General features: G+C 33.3%; 1 protein-coding gene across 8 annotated transcripts in view; it reads left to right on the top strand.

Moving 5' to 3' along the window:
- Synd (protein kinase C and casein kinase substrate in neurons protein Synd) overlaps positions 1 to 15,618 on the top strand; it is a 76,828-nt gene that overhangs the window by 57,732 nt on the left and 3,478 nt on the right. For 2 of the 8 annotated variants that reach the window (XM_088196645.1, XM_088196643.1), the window contains exons 2-7: positions 4,369 to 4,602; positions 11,024 to 11,172; positions 11,725 to 11,913; positions 14,409 to 14,420; positions 14,667 to 14,893; positions 14,964 to 15,084. In XM_088196645.1, the coding sequence (XP_088052771.1) occupies positions 4,389 to 4,602; positions 11,024 to 11,172; positions 11,725 to 11,913; positions 14,409 to 14,420; positions 14,667 to 14,893; positions 14,964 to 15,084 (912 nt within the window). In that variant the 5' untranslated portion in view covers positions 4,369 to 4,388. Of the gene's footprint in view, positions 1 to 4,368; positions 4,603 to 11,023; positions 11,448 to 11,524; positions 11,914 to 14,408; positions 14,421 to 14,666; positions 14,894 to 14,963; positions 15,085 to 15,618 lie in introns of those variants that run through there. The other 6 variants (XM_088196646.1, XM_088196644.1, XM_088196647.1 and 3 more) reach the window with 5 other exon arrangements.

Raw genomic sequence — 15,618 nt, 5'->3', positions numbered from 1 at the left:
ATCATATCATGCGCTTGGCGTTAGACAGTAGATTTAGTTGCGCATCATATAATGCGCTTGGCGTTAAAAGGATTAATAATGTCATTTTAATGACTTCACAACCAACCGCGTTTCATTGCTTTTCAACAGCATAATATGTCTACGTACCTCAAGGGCTAGTTTGCGTTGTGGCAGTTGAGTTGTAATCGATAAATGTATAATGCTTTAGGTTTTAATCATTGAATTGTACGCCATAAGAACGAGATTAAAAATATGTACCGTGGTAACAAATCAATATCTTATTGCATGTTTTCTTAATATTTAATGTATCTGGCAAGATTCCATTTAGCGTTCAAGTACTTTGTATATTTGTGAATGAAACCGATTATCTCGTTTATATTAATTATTGTTTTTCAAGTGACTTTTTTGTATTTTATTTAACATAAAATTAAAGTATATTGAGCAATCAGAATGTTATAATGAATAATTGATTGTACTCCCATATTGCAGAAATTAATTAATTAGCGATAATAAAACGAGATACTACTAATAATAATTAAACTTCGGATCAGTTTTCATAATTTTAATGAGAGAAAAAATGTTTTAACACAATGATATAGTAATTTTAGTCTGATTTCCTTCAATCTTTAAACGGATACTGTATGCACTATACAATTAGTACATAATCAAATTAGCAAAGTACTCAACCCAGTATTATTTCTGTGGATGACCTATTATTATATTAATAAACTCACTTATACATCTTCATAATGTAACACGACTTTGAATAGGATTCATCTCGAGTCGTGATAGTGTTATCAGTCTTCTTTTTTCGCGGTCGGTCCTCCCTCTCGTGCCTCCACTGCAAACATACACGTACCGTTAACTTTGTTTAACATCATATAAAACGCCGGGTTTACACACTGGACGTTGCGCAACGAGATGAGAATCTCTATATATTTGACCGGAATGAGCTCATGTATATGTATATCTGTGTACGAATTTAATTATTCATTGTCAAACATGCCCGGACCATAGATTTTTCAACGGCGATATTGAACGGTAAACGATATACGTTTTTTGTATGCAGCAAGAGTTATTCATGTATCAAGATTGACATTGTTTTGCCATTCGTATCTGGGTTTATATATTTACTATGATCTGAATAGCTTAAGACAATCTTGGAGAACGAGATAGACTATATAGAGAAGTGTGCGTTGATAAGATTTGCTCTTGTCTATTACAAACAACGACAATTTTTGTGCACGATACATAAATATACAGAGGGAGTTACGTTAGCGTTGCCACTTGAAGTGGTTTTTCCATGGAGTCGGCTTCATTTCCTCCGCCGCCGGATACTGTAACGGAAGACGCTTTTCATGTTTTCAGTTTTATATTCGCTCGTGTGTTATATTACATATATGTATAATATATGTAGTTGAACCTTTTGTCACGGTGGCGTTTTCATTTGTGACGCTGTGTTAATGGAACTCGTGACATTCGTCTCGCGATATTTATGTATGTATGTTCAAGTTTTGAATAAATCCTGCTTTGATGATGATGATTCGCACAAAGAGGAAAATGCTGTATATCGTATGAGTAAACTATATTGTTTTTCACCATCATTCATGACTGTAATCATGAGTTCATAAAAGTTATTCATAACGATTCGAGAGAGTGCATTAACAAGTAGTGGCGTAAAATAATAAATTGGTTATTATTAAACTCTTATTATTCGTGGATTTATATATGTTTTAGTGCATTCAGGGTAAAGAACCACACTAGACGATCCCATCGCGAATATGCCGCCCCCAAGCAAGTGCTGCCCGGGGCGGCCCGCCCTCTCCCCCCCCCTCCCCATAGCTACGCCACTGTTGACAAGTATATATATTTTCAATCATCTCAAATTTGTAATGTTTTGCTATGATTTGTTTATTTTACAATTCGGGGTTCGACTTTAGTTTAACTGTGCATATTTAGGCCATTTTGGTCTTTGCCCAAATGTCATAAAATGTACAGGCGGCCCTCGACTTTCGCACATAATTGGTTCCTGAAAATGTGTGCGAATGTAGAATATACGAAAGTCGAGGGAAGTAAAAAAATTGAAATTGTGTGTATTTCAAAATATTTATTTATCTAATAAATATAAGATGTTTAAGAGGCGTTTAAGAGACACGTTTAAGTAGGGTTTGCGGGTGTTGCCTTTGAAAAGTTATCAAGAGTTAACTTTCCTTCATATAGTATTTTATAACATGCTATGTTTTTATTGATCGCCCCACGCACTTGATATATGCGTTTTTCATTGGGATCACAATCTTCCATAATATTTAAAAAATTGTCAAGGTGCGTAAAGGCTTCATTCATATTTTTCATTGTTAAAGAGTTTTCCAAAATAAACCTGTCTCATCTACATCAAATATTTGGCTAGAGGAATATTCTACATCTTCAATAATTTTGGATAATTAGGAAATAAATTCTTTTGCAGCATCTTTATCCGCATCAGCCGATTCTCAAGTAAATTTAATATTATTAAAAGAACACCTTATTTTAAAATTGTAAAACCAACCGTTACTTGCTTGAAAAACCGTGTTAAAATATTTTTTAATCTATCCTTCCAATCTTTGTACAAACTAAGAGCTTTTGTTTGAATAATTGAAATACTCAGAGGGACATCTTTTTGATGTTGGTCATCGATCTACGATGACAAAGATTTTCCATTTCATCCATGTTTTTTTGCTGTGTTTTTTTGGAAACATATCATTAAAGATTGTGGAAATATATCTTTATTTTCCACAATTTTGAACGTATTCTTTAATTATATTTTTATTTTGCAAAATTGAACATATTGTAGACCTGTTTGTATCATACGAACGTCCGATTGAAGCAAAAGATTCACCGCTATCAGAACGTTTTTTAAAAAAAAATTTAATTTAAATTTTTTTTTTTTTGAATGTACGAAATAGCGAATCGTGCGAAAGTCGAACGTCCGAAATTCGAGAGCCGCCTGTAGTTAAAAATGATACTGTTGGGCTTAGTTTGTATTAAAAAAAATTGTTTTTTTTAAAAAAAAGTCAGTTTTCTTCCTTATTAACTATTGAATTATCGCGCAACTCAGATAATTACCAATAAACGGCGGATTTTTCTTCATAATTGGATATATCTTAACGTATTGTTAAAAAATCTCTATTGTATATAAAAAAATTAGTTATTCCTTTTCCCAAACATATGGCACCACAATACTATAAGATCGCTGTTAAAGCTTTGAGCGGTATCGCCGTACATGTACGGCGATTGATATTTCAACGTTTTGAGGTACCCCGGACAGTTATATATTTACATACATAACTGAAGAAATAATAAATAAAAAACATTATATTTATATATTATTTTTTATTATAAATTAAAGATTGCGTAAATGTCACATAACAAGAAATTGATATAAAAAAATTCACAAAAGCCGAAAAATACATAAAAAATATGTAAAATAAATTAACGAAATTTAATATTAGAAAAATGTTAAAATAAATTATTAAAACACTAATACAATAAAGTAGTAAAATCAATCAAAACGTTGAGAACTGATTTTTATCTATAAATAATAATAAATAAATATCAACAGAAATAATTATGGAAAAATACGTAAAATGAACTCACTACTTAAGGAGTTAATTTGTAGTACGCGCACGACGGAGATTAGTCTCTTATTTTCCACGATTGGCCCGCTAAAGACTAGAAACATATTTTTCCTAAAAAATGTTTTTTTAGTACGATTTAGATGTATTCAGTATTTCTTACAAATCTGTAGTGTCAAAATATGAAATAAAAATTATGGTGAGATTTAATGTTTGTCTTTATTATAATATGTATTACACGAAGGCTGCTTATTAGTTTGTGGTTTCTAATTGACTTCTACGCTTATAATGTGCTGTATATTTTCTCGGCAGCAACAAGTTGTACCTGCATTTTTCTCGTATTAAAAATTTCAAATTAGAAATTCCATTGGAATTTATGGAGTTTTAATATAAACTGGAATGTCTGAAAATGCACTCCGTCGTTCCGGTTCTACTTCATTGTTCTCTCGACTCTCCTATTCCACTACTATACGGACGGTTGACCTGTTTTTGGCGTTTTCCTGTTTCTAGTCCGCTCCGATTGGCGACCTAATCCGAATCGCAAAGAGGGCTTTCTAGGGGATTGTTTCCTCGACGTTTGACCCGCTTCGCCGGGTCGACAATTATTCTACATAGGATGTGTATATCTAGAACGGCATAGTTTATGCAGGAAAACCGTAATTTTGTGTCACATTGGTTCATAATAACTCAGTATTATGTGTGACACCATGAAATTATCCGACGGCAATATTTATCTTGATTTTTTTTATGGTTTCAGGGTGGTTTGTCAGCGGCGTGATGTCGCAGCACAGCGACGAGCCGCAGCAGGGCGTCAGCTCTGACTCCTTCTGGGAGCCGGGCAACTATAAAAGGACCACGAAGCGTATCGAAGATGGCTATCGGCTGTGCACTGACCTCGCCAACATGATCTCAGAAAGAGCCGAGATGGAGAAAGCTTACGCGAAGGGCCTTCGCGGCTGGGCCAAAAAATGGAGCGACTTCATCGAGAAAGGTACGTTTTTATAATAGTCTTCCAAAGTTAACAAAAAATAATTTATGGTACAGTAAAATTAGTTCTCAATATTAAATAAAGCGTTTCAAGCCTTCCAAAAATATTGCTGTTTAGTTGTTCATATATACTCGGCACGTACATGAAATAAATTCATATTAAAAAATAATAATGCATAGTTATATATTTCTACTGCGTGTGAATAATACGCATACATTTAAACAATCTGGAAGGCTTGAAAAACTATACAGCAAATATTTAATATATAAATATTTGACTGGAGAGACTGAATCAATTGAGTTAATGTATTTTTCAATGAATTTACATAAAATTAAAACTATTAGACATTATTGCTTATCCAATATTTACATAATTTTTATTAATTATACGAAAGTTAAAGATAGTAATTCGTGCTTGGTTTTATACCTTAATCCCTCGTTAATGTAGCTGCGTCGGTATCGTAAATACATAATCGCATTTTATTATATTTTGAGAAATCGCTAGTACTATATAGGAGAAGGGAACCAAAAATAACGAGACATTCTTTATAAGTTTTTTATTTTTCAATATATTTTCAACAAATTTTGATCACCTTCAAAGCACTCTCCATTTCTTCAATGATGATTTTTATTAATCCCTCCGGCGATTTTTGTTTTATATTTTCCGCAGTCTCAAAACGTTTTCCTTTCATGTCCCTTTTGAGTCTAAGGAACAAAAATAAGTTATAGGGATCCAGGTTAGGTGAGTAAGGGGAGTGAATAATCGGTGTCCGTTTTTACTCAAAAACTGCTTCACAGACAACGCGGTGTTGATTTCTTGAAGTTGAGGGGCGTCCGGAACGAGGTTTGTCTTTAAATGTCAAATCGCCTCTTTTAAACCGCAAAAACCAGTCGTAGACACGAGCTTTATTAATCAAAGCATCATCCTTGTAAGCTGTTTCAAGTATTACAGGAGTTTCCGCGGCCGTTTTCTCCAACAGAAAACAAAATTTTACCGTCGCGTGTTTTCGTCACGTAGTAAAAATTGTTTTGGTAAAAAAATACTACGCACAAATGAGTGCTCTCACAGCGACGAAACGTCGCATACTGACTCATACTGGTTCCCTCTACAACACTCCACCACGTAGTAATGGTTCGCCTGACATCCCTTCACTTCACAGCTCGAGTCTCGTTACTTTTGGGTTCCCCTCGTACCGTCAAACCTTGATTTCCTCGGTAGATAGGCTCATCGAAATTTCGCGTAAATCGAATTCGCACAAATCTAGGCATAAAACACATACAAAAATTGAAAATACGTTACAAAAAATAAAAATTCGCGTAAATCGAAACTTAGAACTCCATACAAAATTGGCATATTGGTTGCCGAAAATCGCGTAAAGCGAAAACATACTATTATTTGTACATATGTATGTAATTTTTATTTTAATCTAACCTTTTGTTTTCTAGTCATATCTAACAGGAAATTCTTCTGAATTTACCTTTATTAAATAATCTTTATACTCCCGCAAATGATTTTTTAACCTCGCTTAAATTTAACAGTATTTTCTTGACCGCGTTAAAGTGAAACCGCGTGAATCAAGGTATATGTGTACAATGAAAAGAAACGGCCTTACTATATTTCCTTGAGGAACCCCAACTGGGATTTTACGCGATTGTTTTAATCATCTGTATAATTAACTTAAAGCGTCATTCATTCAAACGACCGTTTCGAACAGATGAAAAGAAGTACAAAATCGTCTCGAAAGTAAGGCTTTAACAATGGGAAGACAGAGATCGGGACTAAACACTTGCGTTAATAATTGTTAATATTTCACGGACTACCTATTACATGCCTCCTGAGACGTTATGTGCGAAAAGGATGCGCGATGCGTTCTACCCTGCGCAAAAAATACTAGTGTCATTTAGCCCCTTTGTTAACGATCGCCGAAAGTGGCCAGCTGGAAGTTTCACTTTCAAGGCGTAAACATATTTCGTGGGTGTGTTCAAGAAGCGATGCAATTGCCCCACTTACATTCTCATCTGCGATTCGCCAGAGCCGTCTCGAATCAACAATATATAATATGTGACACATACGAGCGAAGGTAGATGGACGAAGAAATGACGCATTAGAGTCACAGCATTAGACATCAGTGGATCATCAAAATCATCACAAGAACACATCACCGATAATTTAACTTGTCATTCACCGATTTATTTACAAGACCTGCCGTTTTAACTCCACCACCGGATAGCGGCAAATACATTTCCATATATCATATAGTAGTATTTTACATACACAGCTTTTCCGGCGTCTATTTTGGCTGCAAATGTATAAGCGTATTACGCGTGGGATAATAAATTGGCATATTTCATATTTTTGTATCGAAGACTAGTTTTTTCACATCCAGCATCAAAAACCCCATACTCTTTTTTTTAAATAAATCGCGATTTTGCATTTGATATTTCGCTGGTGCCAGTAATCGTCGTTGGCGTTCTACGAAACTGTGCCAAGAAAGGGTCGTAAGTCGCAGTCATTATCCATACAAAAACTAAGTGTGTCATCAAATTACGTTTCGATGGACATGCCGCGATTTGATATGCGCACACTTCGTTATGGGAGTGTTTTTAGCTGCGGACGGTTAACAGCCGGTTCCGGCGTTCGTAAAGTGTTTACTGTCATAAATATGCGTAGGCATGCCGAATTTTAAAAAGTTCGCCCACTATAGACTAAAAATAATTATATCTCGAAACCGTAAATAGTCGCGACTTTCACCGAAACGCTTTAATCGCAAGTCGGTTCTTATATTTTCCCTTTATAATCAGAAATTTGGTTTACAGTCTGCGGTGGTGGTTGCGGTGCGTTCATTTCGTTTTCAGTATACATTTGTGGCGAGATTTTTTAATATTTTAATTTGACGAGCTATACTGCTTATGGAAGCTCATTGAGTTGGCTTCTCATAATCGTCATAAAGATAATGCTATTAAAACTATAATCACTAATCTTGTTAATTATTCCATTATTATAGTTTTTAATTTTTATTATTTTCGTCAGTGTTGTTACAAAGTAACCATTGAAAATATAACTTAAACGACGAATAAACTATTATGGTAAAAGGTAATAATATAATATTACACAAAGTTTAATAAATATTGGAGAAAGGGGTCGCGATTATGATTACTGTGTTATATGTTCGTTTCAAAATGAAACACATTTAAATAAATCAACAATAATAACCTGAATCTATAGTAGTAGTCTTCAATCTCATGCATAATGCGGCATTCAAATCCCTTCGAACTGATCGAGTGATGGTATTCTATGAACCCTAATTTTTAAAACCGCTTTAGAATACGGGCTGACGACCTTTTAGCTGAAGGGATACATTTTGGCTTAAATAATAAATAGGTGTTTTTTTAAATATTTTTTTTTATGATTACATGATTGCACAGCATGAATTTTTTAATATACATGCATACACACATAATTAAAATAATAATGACATGATACAAATTTTATCGCACAGTGCAAAATTGTGTTATAGTTTGCGCATTTATTTTACTTATAAGCAATAATTTTGTTATTAAAAAAACGTTAAAAGGCTAAATAAATTAAGCCGTGAAGTGAGTTTTTTACAAAAAATCAAAGCTTATTTAATTTAAATTTACATATACGTAACAGGAGAGAGTTTCAGACCACATTGTTTAGGGGCGCAGACCATCGAATTGTCGGCGAGGTTCGTTTAAGTGTCTGATTGTTCAGGAGGACGAGTAACTCCTTTCTGACCTTCTAATAAGTGCCTTGCTCCCATGGACGTCATTTCAGATTTTTCCACGAAGGGCAAAATTGGCTAATCGTTTTTAGGTTCATGGCGTTTCATTAAATGACATGCATTTTTCTAGCCAAATCCCTCACATTCCGCGCTCCAAATGACGTCCCTGTTCAAAATCCACATCAAAAGCAATAAATTCGTGCAGTCGCAGTGAAAACGTTCAGTTATCTTGCATCCATATTAAGACTTTTATAACATTATGACTTACTGAGAATTGAATGAAGTAAGTTAAACCAAATTTTGACCAATAGTAGAGCGCAAAAAACAATTATCCCTTCTCAGAAGTCAAAAATCCACGTCAAAAGCAATAAAATCGTGCCGTTTATTTTTTAAATTCATATGAATCAACTTCTTTAATATTTTTGCTGCATACAATGTTAAAAATTATTATTTTTTACTTCACGAGAGGTAAATTTATAAGTTGCAAGTACTATTAGGTGTAGACTTAAAAATGTTTTTGAAAACTTATACATAATAATATTTCACAGACCTCGAATAATAACACAGTGTTTATAGAACTTAACGATTTATAAAATAATACATATGAATAATCTTGTGTTGATCTTACTAATGATTGCAGTTACTATTGACTTATATTCATAAGCCTTCAATGGCGGCCTGACAAGTTAACGTACAAAGTTACCCTGTCATCAGACCAAGAACAAAAATGGCGCTGATCGACGAAACAAGATCAACAGTTCTGCGTGGTTCATAACTGTATTTTTGAAACCTCTTAAGATTTGTAGTATTTTATTAAATGACATGAAATTTATGGCCAAATTCAAGGAAGAGGAGGGGAGGACAAATCTGCCATATCCTCCTAAATAACGTTTCGACTCGCTCTTTGGAGGCAACCAGAAAGGCTGCTATCGTAGTAGAGAATGCCGCCGGAGTTATTCTCTGGTGGTTGCCCTAAAATAAAGCTTGCAATGATGTACCGACAAATCAAAGTTCAAAAAAAGCCATGTCGTTAGTTCAATAAAAAGTGTGCTGTCCTCTCTGCTTGACTCCCTGGCGATTGTCGAAAGGAGTGGTTTTTTCGAAAGCATCCAGAAACGTGTATTTATATGTTTTTAAATGTCTTATCACACTTTCTCATCCTTCTTGAAATGTTGAAAGTCGTTTAAAATGTACTTCCATGAAACCATAATAGATGGAGAGCGTTTCTAACATTTTCTTTCGTTCAATGAACGAATTCTGCGAATTTCTGTCATAATAGAGACAGCTGATTTTTTATTCACAAATATTTTTGAAAGAAAGCGTCTCATTGCCTCGCATTTCGAAACAAAATAAAGGCGCATAAAGAACAATGGATTTTGGAGCGGCACTAGTCACTCGGGTATATTGAAAGAAAAAACGACTACCTGTTTTGCTCAATCAAGTATACAAATTGTTTCATTCTAAGATTTTTCCAAATTTCATTCAAGATTTTGCGAATGTTCAGTCAATCATTGGAATATTTATGTAGTTAAAAATAGGGAGAATTATTCGATTGAGAACCAGCCTAATGGAAACACATTTTCTCCCTTTCACATTTTCTTATAAAATTAATAATTGGACACTTCTTGCTGTGAAATGGGAAATGTATCAATGTTATATGTTATCAATTATTATCAGGAAGACTTTAATCAAAATAAAAAAGATAATAAATTTAAAAAAATCCAGATCGACAGTAAGGTATAAGATATGATGAGGCCAACTCTAGATACTATATAAAAAAGTAAAGTTAAAAAATCGACAAATGAGCCTGACATTTTTTTGGAACTCGAAGAGCCTAAAAGGATGTTGTTGCTAAAACATAGTTTAGATGATAGGAAATAATGCTAAGAGAATGTTGAATGCACAAATATGAGTATTTGAAACATGGAATCGAGCTTTGTGGAAAGTTTGAATTATTCTAGAAAAAAACGAAAATGGGTACAGATTTTTTTTAACCCGCACAATATTTTGACATTTATGTCGGAGCATATAGACAGAATCTTTAAAAAAAATCAGTGTATACCAAAGGAAGAACTGTGATGTATTAAAAAAGAACGGAGTAAAATGCCCATAGAACTAATCCATATTAATACTCAAAAGAATAATTTATTTCAATATGTAATATTTTTTAGTTTACTGTATCAAAAACACGTCCAATGTGGCGAGAATAAATTGAATACTTCAACAAGAACTGTCGCAGATTTTTTGGATGATTTCACTACGAGTCAAACAAATGTTAGTGCATTGTACGAGTGTCGACAAACATTCACCGTCCAATGTATCTGCTTTCGCAAATACTTCTTTACTGTCTTTGGTTATTGAGGTCTGTGTTGAATAACGTATATAATACATTAAAAATAAGTTACGTACGTTTTAATTACATACTTTAAAATGCGCCGCTACACATGGCGGATTTTGCGCCAATTTTAACGAATGCACTTGAAACATAAAGCGAGATGAAAGTGCTGTTGAAACTTATGAGCGATTGAATCAGAGTTTTAACGAGTTTACATTTTAATGCACATATATTTTCATTATATTACTAAATATTTTAAACGTAAATCATTGCGATAATAGAAATTGTATACTGCGATTTTTGTACACAATAAATAATATAACTTGTGTGTTTGATTGTTTCAGGTCCTGAATATGGTACAATGGAAGCGGCATGTAAAGGTGTTTTGGTGGAGTCTGATCGACTGTGCGACCTCCACATAAAAATCAGAGATAATCTATGCAATGATGTTGTACAGCAATTGAAAAATTGGCAAAAAGAAACTTATCATAGGGTGATTTATTTTATTTATATGAACTAGTACTTTAATTATTATTTAAAGCTTGAATTGAGTAAGATTGTTTACGTTATATTTTTATTTTAAAATAATATAAATTACATTACAAAATTAAGCTATTTAAGTAACTAGATTCTTGTTATATTTACATACATAGATTAGAAGACGGCTCTTCAGAAAGAGTAAACAAATATATACTTACTCAACATCAAAACAATTATAAATATCAACTTCACTATTTTTAGCCAAGCTTAATCAACAATAATCAAGTAGTAAATATAAGTTTTAATATCTTTTCTCTGTCACATAATAAATAGTTTGATCCATCGCTTATTTATTTATATTTTAGGGTTCGTTTGCTATACACAAAGTATAAGATAGCTCAAAAGTAGAGCTCCAGTGTCCCAAATTGAACACTTCCTTGTAACGCTATACACATTTGCATAACGTGCAATTCGGACGCAGCACTTTTACGTCAACGACCAATTGTCATAATTGCAAAGCGGCGCAACGTTGCATAACATTTTATTTATATATTTAAACTTACAGTCCATGATCCAAATCAAAGAACGCAAAGAGATGGAGGAGGCGTTCAAAAAAGCACAGAAGCCCTGGTACAAACTCCTGCAGAGGGTGGATAGAGCGCGGACGGAATACCACTCCGCGTGCAAGCAGCAAAGAACGGCCATTAACCAAGAAAAGAACGCTACCGGAGACACGTCCATGAGTCAAGACCAGGTGAACTAATTATTTATTTTGATATATTAATGGATATATAAAAAAACGGTGAGAGGGTTTCACTTTTGCATTCGGCATTATGGTGTTGCGCTTCTATATTTTACATCGAAGGTTTTGAGTTATGTCGCTATTGTGATTCTGTGAATCGGTTTTAGGTCGATTATGATATATTTATTTGGGACGTGCTCGGTTCGTTTTGTGTTACATTAATATTTGACTGCTTCGACTGAATTCCGTTTCGGAACACCTGTTCGTTCTCTAGCGGGGGTGAAAAAGTATCGTTCCTTATAAAATAATGTCAATCTTATATTGCCTTAGTTTTTTTTTAATGAACATGATCAATAGTGAATGAATTTTTGATTTCATAAGTGCCCTGTGAAGTGTGTTAGCGTGTTTTCCGCAAAGACAAGTTTTCTTTGTATATATTTATTGATACATTGTGTATTTTACAGATACGGTGGTGTGAATACGTTGATAAGTCAATATTGATTGTTTTTAACTTTGGCAATTATCTATAAGATATTAAATATATTTTTAATTTAAAAAATATGTTTTTCGATATATATTTTGTCAAAGAAAAATTATATTTAAAATCTATAGGGTTACTAATAACATCCTATAATACGTTTAAACAAACTAACATTCTTATCTATCATTTAAATGGGATGCATTAAATAACAATAGTGAGAAATTATAAGAGTAACCTAACTAGTGGCGGTTTATGAGGTGGTGATGCACAATTTTTTTCTTAATTTAAAATAATTAAAAAAGCTAAAAACTTAGAGATTTATACATAAATATAATATAATATATACGTTAAGTCTAAGTTAATAATTCCTATCCGTCATCACAGATTAGGTTTTCCTAAATTTTCTTAATCTCGCGGATGAATATCTTGTTAAATAGGCTGTGCATAGTTACATATATCGATTGTAAGCTTACAGATTTTGTTTTCAGTCTGATTTCTCACTACTTGCTTAGTAGTTGTTGATTGTGTTGACGCGGTTGTAGTACATTATTGCATCGGAATATTTGCAATAAATAAATAATAATAATAGTAACAGTCATTGCTCTAAACGTCGAAATATATGAGTACTGAGCACTAAGGATCCGATATATCTCTTTATGAAGTTTTCACGTATGTTAATATTCCGAGGAACTGTGATATTTTGTTATTTTAATAAAATATATGTATTTTTATAGATAACTTAAGCTTAGCGCTTTGTTGAATTATTTTCATCTCTCAGCATATACAATTAACCACGAGCGAAACATTCAACTCTCAAGTCAATTTTTGTCAAATTGGGCGTCTGACCTTACGATTTATTTATTATCACGGCGAATTGCCAATTAATATTGACTAAAGCAAGAAAATAAATCGCAGTGGGGTTTAGTGAATTTCTCATCTTTGCTCACATATGTATATGTTCAATGCTTTCACAATTACAGTTTTGGTATATATAATATAAATACCTCCGAATATAATAGAGCTACAAACCTAAAGACAGAGCCGAGTCACAAGAATAAAGTTGTATACGTCGCACGAAAATACGATTGTGTGTTGTTTTTGTTTCTACCTGCGCTGCAATAACAGTTATTATCGGGAAACTGCAGCATATTTTGGAGAGTTTAGCAGAAGTTGATAACAATTTTAAACATATGATATATTATTTAAAAAATACAATTAAAAACATTTAAAAAATTAATAAAATATTTTTGTTAAATAGTGATATAAATTATATACATATATAATAGATTTAAATTTACATACATAAAAAATATACATATTTTAAAATACAATTAAAAAATATAAATTCAAAATAAAATCACGGTTAAGTTGGAAGTCACTTTTATTTGGTTTCGTTCCAACAATACTATCACTTTCTAATGACGTAAAAGAAGAAGATTGGTAGTACATTTTCAATTTTTAAAAAGTCGCTATGAAAAATTGTGAGTGACAGTTTGCTGTGACACATTAAAAAATTCGTACTGCATTAGTGCATCGGCATTCTTTTTGTGAATGCGAAGGAGAAGCGATACATTCTCGCTTCTCTTGTTGAAGCAGCAATGTTCATTTCAATGTTTTTCGTCTGTGTTACATCCGACTATAAAAATAAATATTTCGGCCCATTTCGCACAAAAAAAATAATACATATGTAATATCACAGTACCTACCGTATCTTTGTGTTAGCTCCAGTGTCTGTGTGTTTTGTATAAAAAGTAAAAGATGTGATGCTCACTGCTGTAGAGTGTACCATACAATATATCTTATCGCTAGTGTTCCATTCAGAAGTTTTTAGTAAGACGTTTCCAATGTCTTGTGTATTATTATCGATTTCTTTGACCCTGAAATATTTTGACTTATCAATGTGTTCACATTCATTACTATATTTATATGTACATATATACGTATATGTTTAGAACACTATTATATTATGTCGGTTGGTTTTCTTTTTTCATTTTTTGGTTTCACTGTCTACGCGGCGGCATTGCAGCGCTCCGCCTCGGTAAGAATTGCATGGCTTTTTATGGTGATGTGTAATGTTTTTGCTTTATCACTAATCATAAATAAAATTATCACCAATAACATTCAATACACTACTAACACATCATACACTTATCACTGTGACTACCGTTTTTAACGTTTATCACCACAAATATCATATAACATTACGCATTCATTAGCAGCACATGTTTGTGTTTTATACAATTTCATATATCATTCGCATTAAAATGAATCACTACGGTTTCAGTTGAAAAAAATGCAAGAGAGAGTCTCCAAGAGCAAAGAAGACGTCGCTCGCTGGCGAGAAAAATACGAAGCCGCCCTGAAAGAAATAGACGCTTACAACTCGCGTTACATGGAGGACATGACCGTCGTGTTCGACAGATGCCAAGCCATGGAAGCCCAGAGGCTTTCGTTCTTCAAGCAAATAATGTTCTCCATACACAAATGCCTAAACGTTAGTCAAGATCCAGTGTGAGTGTTCGATAGTATGCGATAAGCTTCATCTTCGGACGTGCGTATTTAACGTTTTTGCGTGTTGCAGCCTACCGCAAATATATGAAGAATTCCATCATACGGTGAACAACGCGGACCATCAGAAAGATCTCAAATGGTGGTCCAACAACCACGGCGTTAATATGGCCATGCAGTGGCCGCAATTTGAGGTATGCTCATATTGCTCTGAATAGCGATGTTCTTTGTTGTTTTATAATGTTTATGTGTGTGTGCTATGCATGATTTGCACATAGTCGAGCATCGTCGTGTTCCGTTTTTTTTTTTTTTTATTGGGTTGGTGCGTATGAAATCTTTGCGATATAAGAATCAAATGAAATATTTGAATCGTTTCAACCGTTGTCATATTTGAAATTGTGTTTACCCTTAATCTTTCCCGTAAAAAGCCATTCTAATCAAAGACTCATATCCGGAAGTACACTTGCTTGAGTGACACATATGCATCACTACACTGAACTTTAAATCGTCAATGAATTTTTATATGAGTTATACGTTTCAGAAATTGATGCAGATATTTTAAACTACTGCTATGCCTTCGTATTACATGCCTCTTTTCGGGCACTGCCAAATTACAGAGGAATAGTTTTGAACCACCTTTGACTCACCTTCGTGATATAATAATATTATCATAATGATTTTTATTATATATACACTGATTAATTATCGTAAAAATATTGATAAAATCA

Source organism: Plectrocnemia conspersa, unplaced genomic scaffold (assembly GCF_051122295.1).
Source record: "Plectrocnemia conspersa isolate PC_06_02 unplaced genomic scaffold, ASM5112229v1 ptg000011l, whole genome shotgun sequence".
NCBI lineage: Eukaryota > Metazoa > Arthropoda > Insecta > Trichoptera > Polycentropodidae > Plectrocnemia > Plectrocnemia conspersa.
The sequence above is the reverse complement of the archived record's forward strand: the minus strand, read 5'-3'. Positions and strand labels throughout refer to the sequence as shown.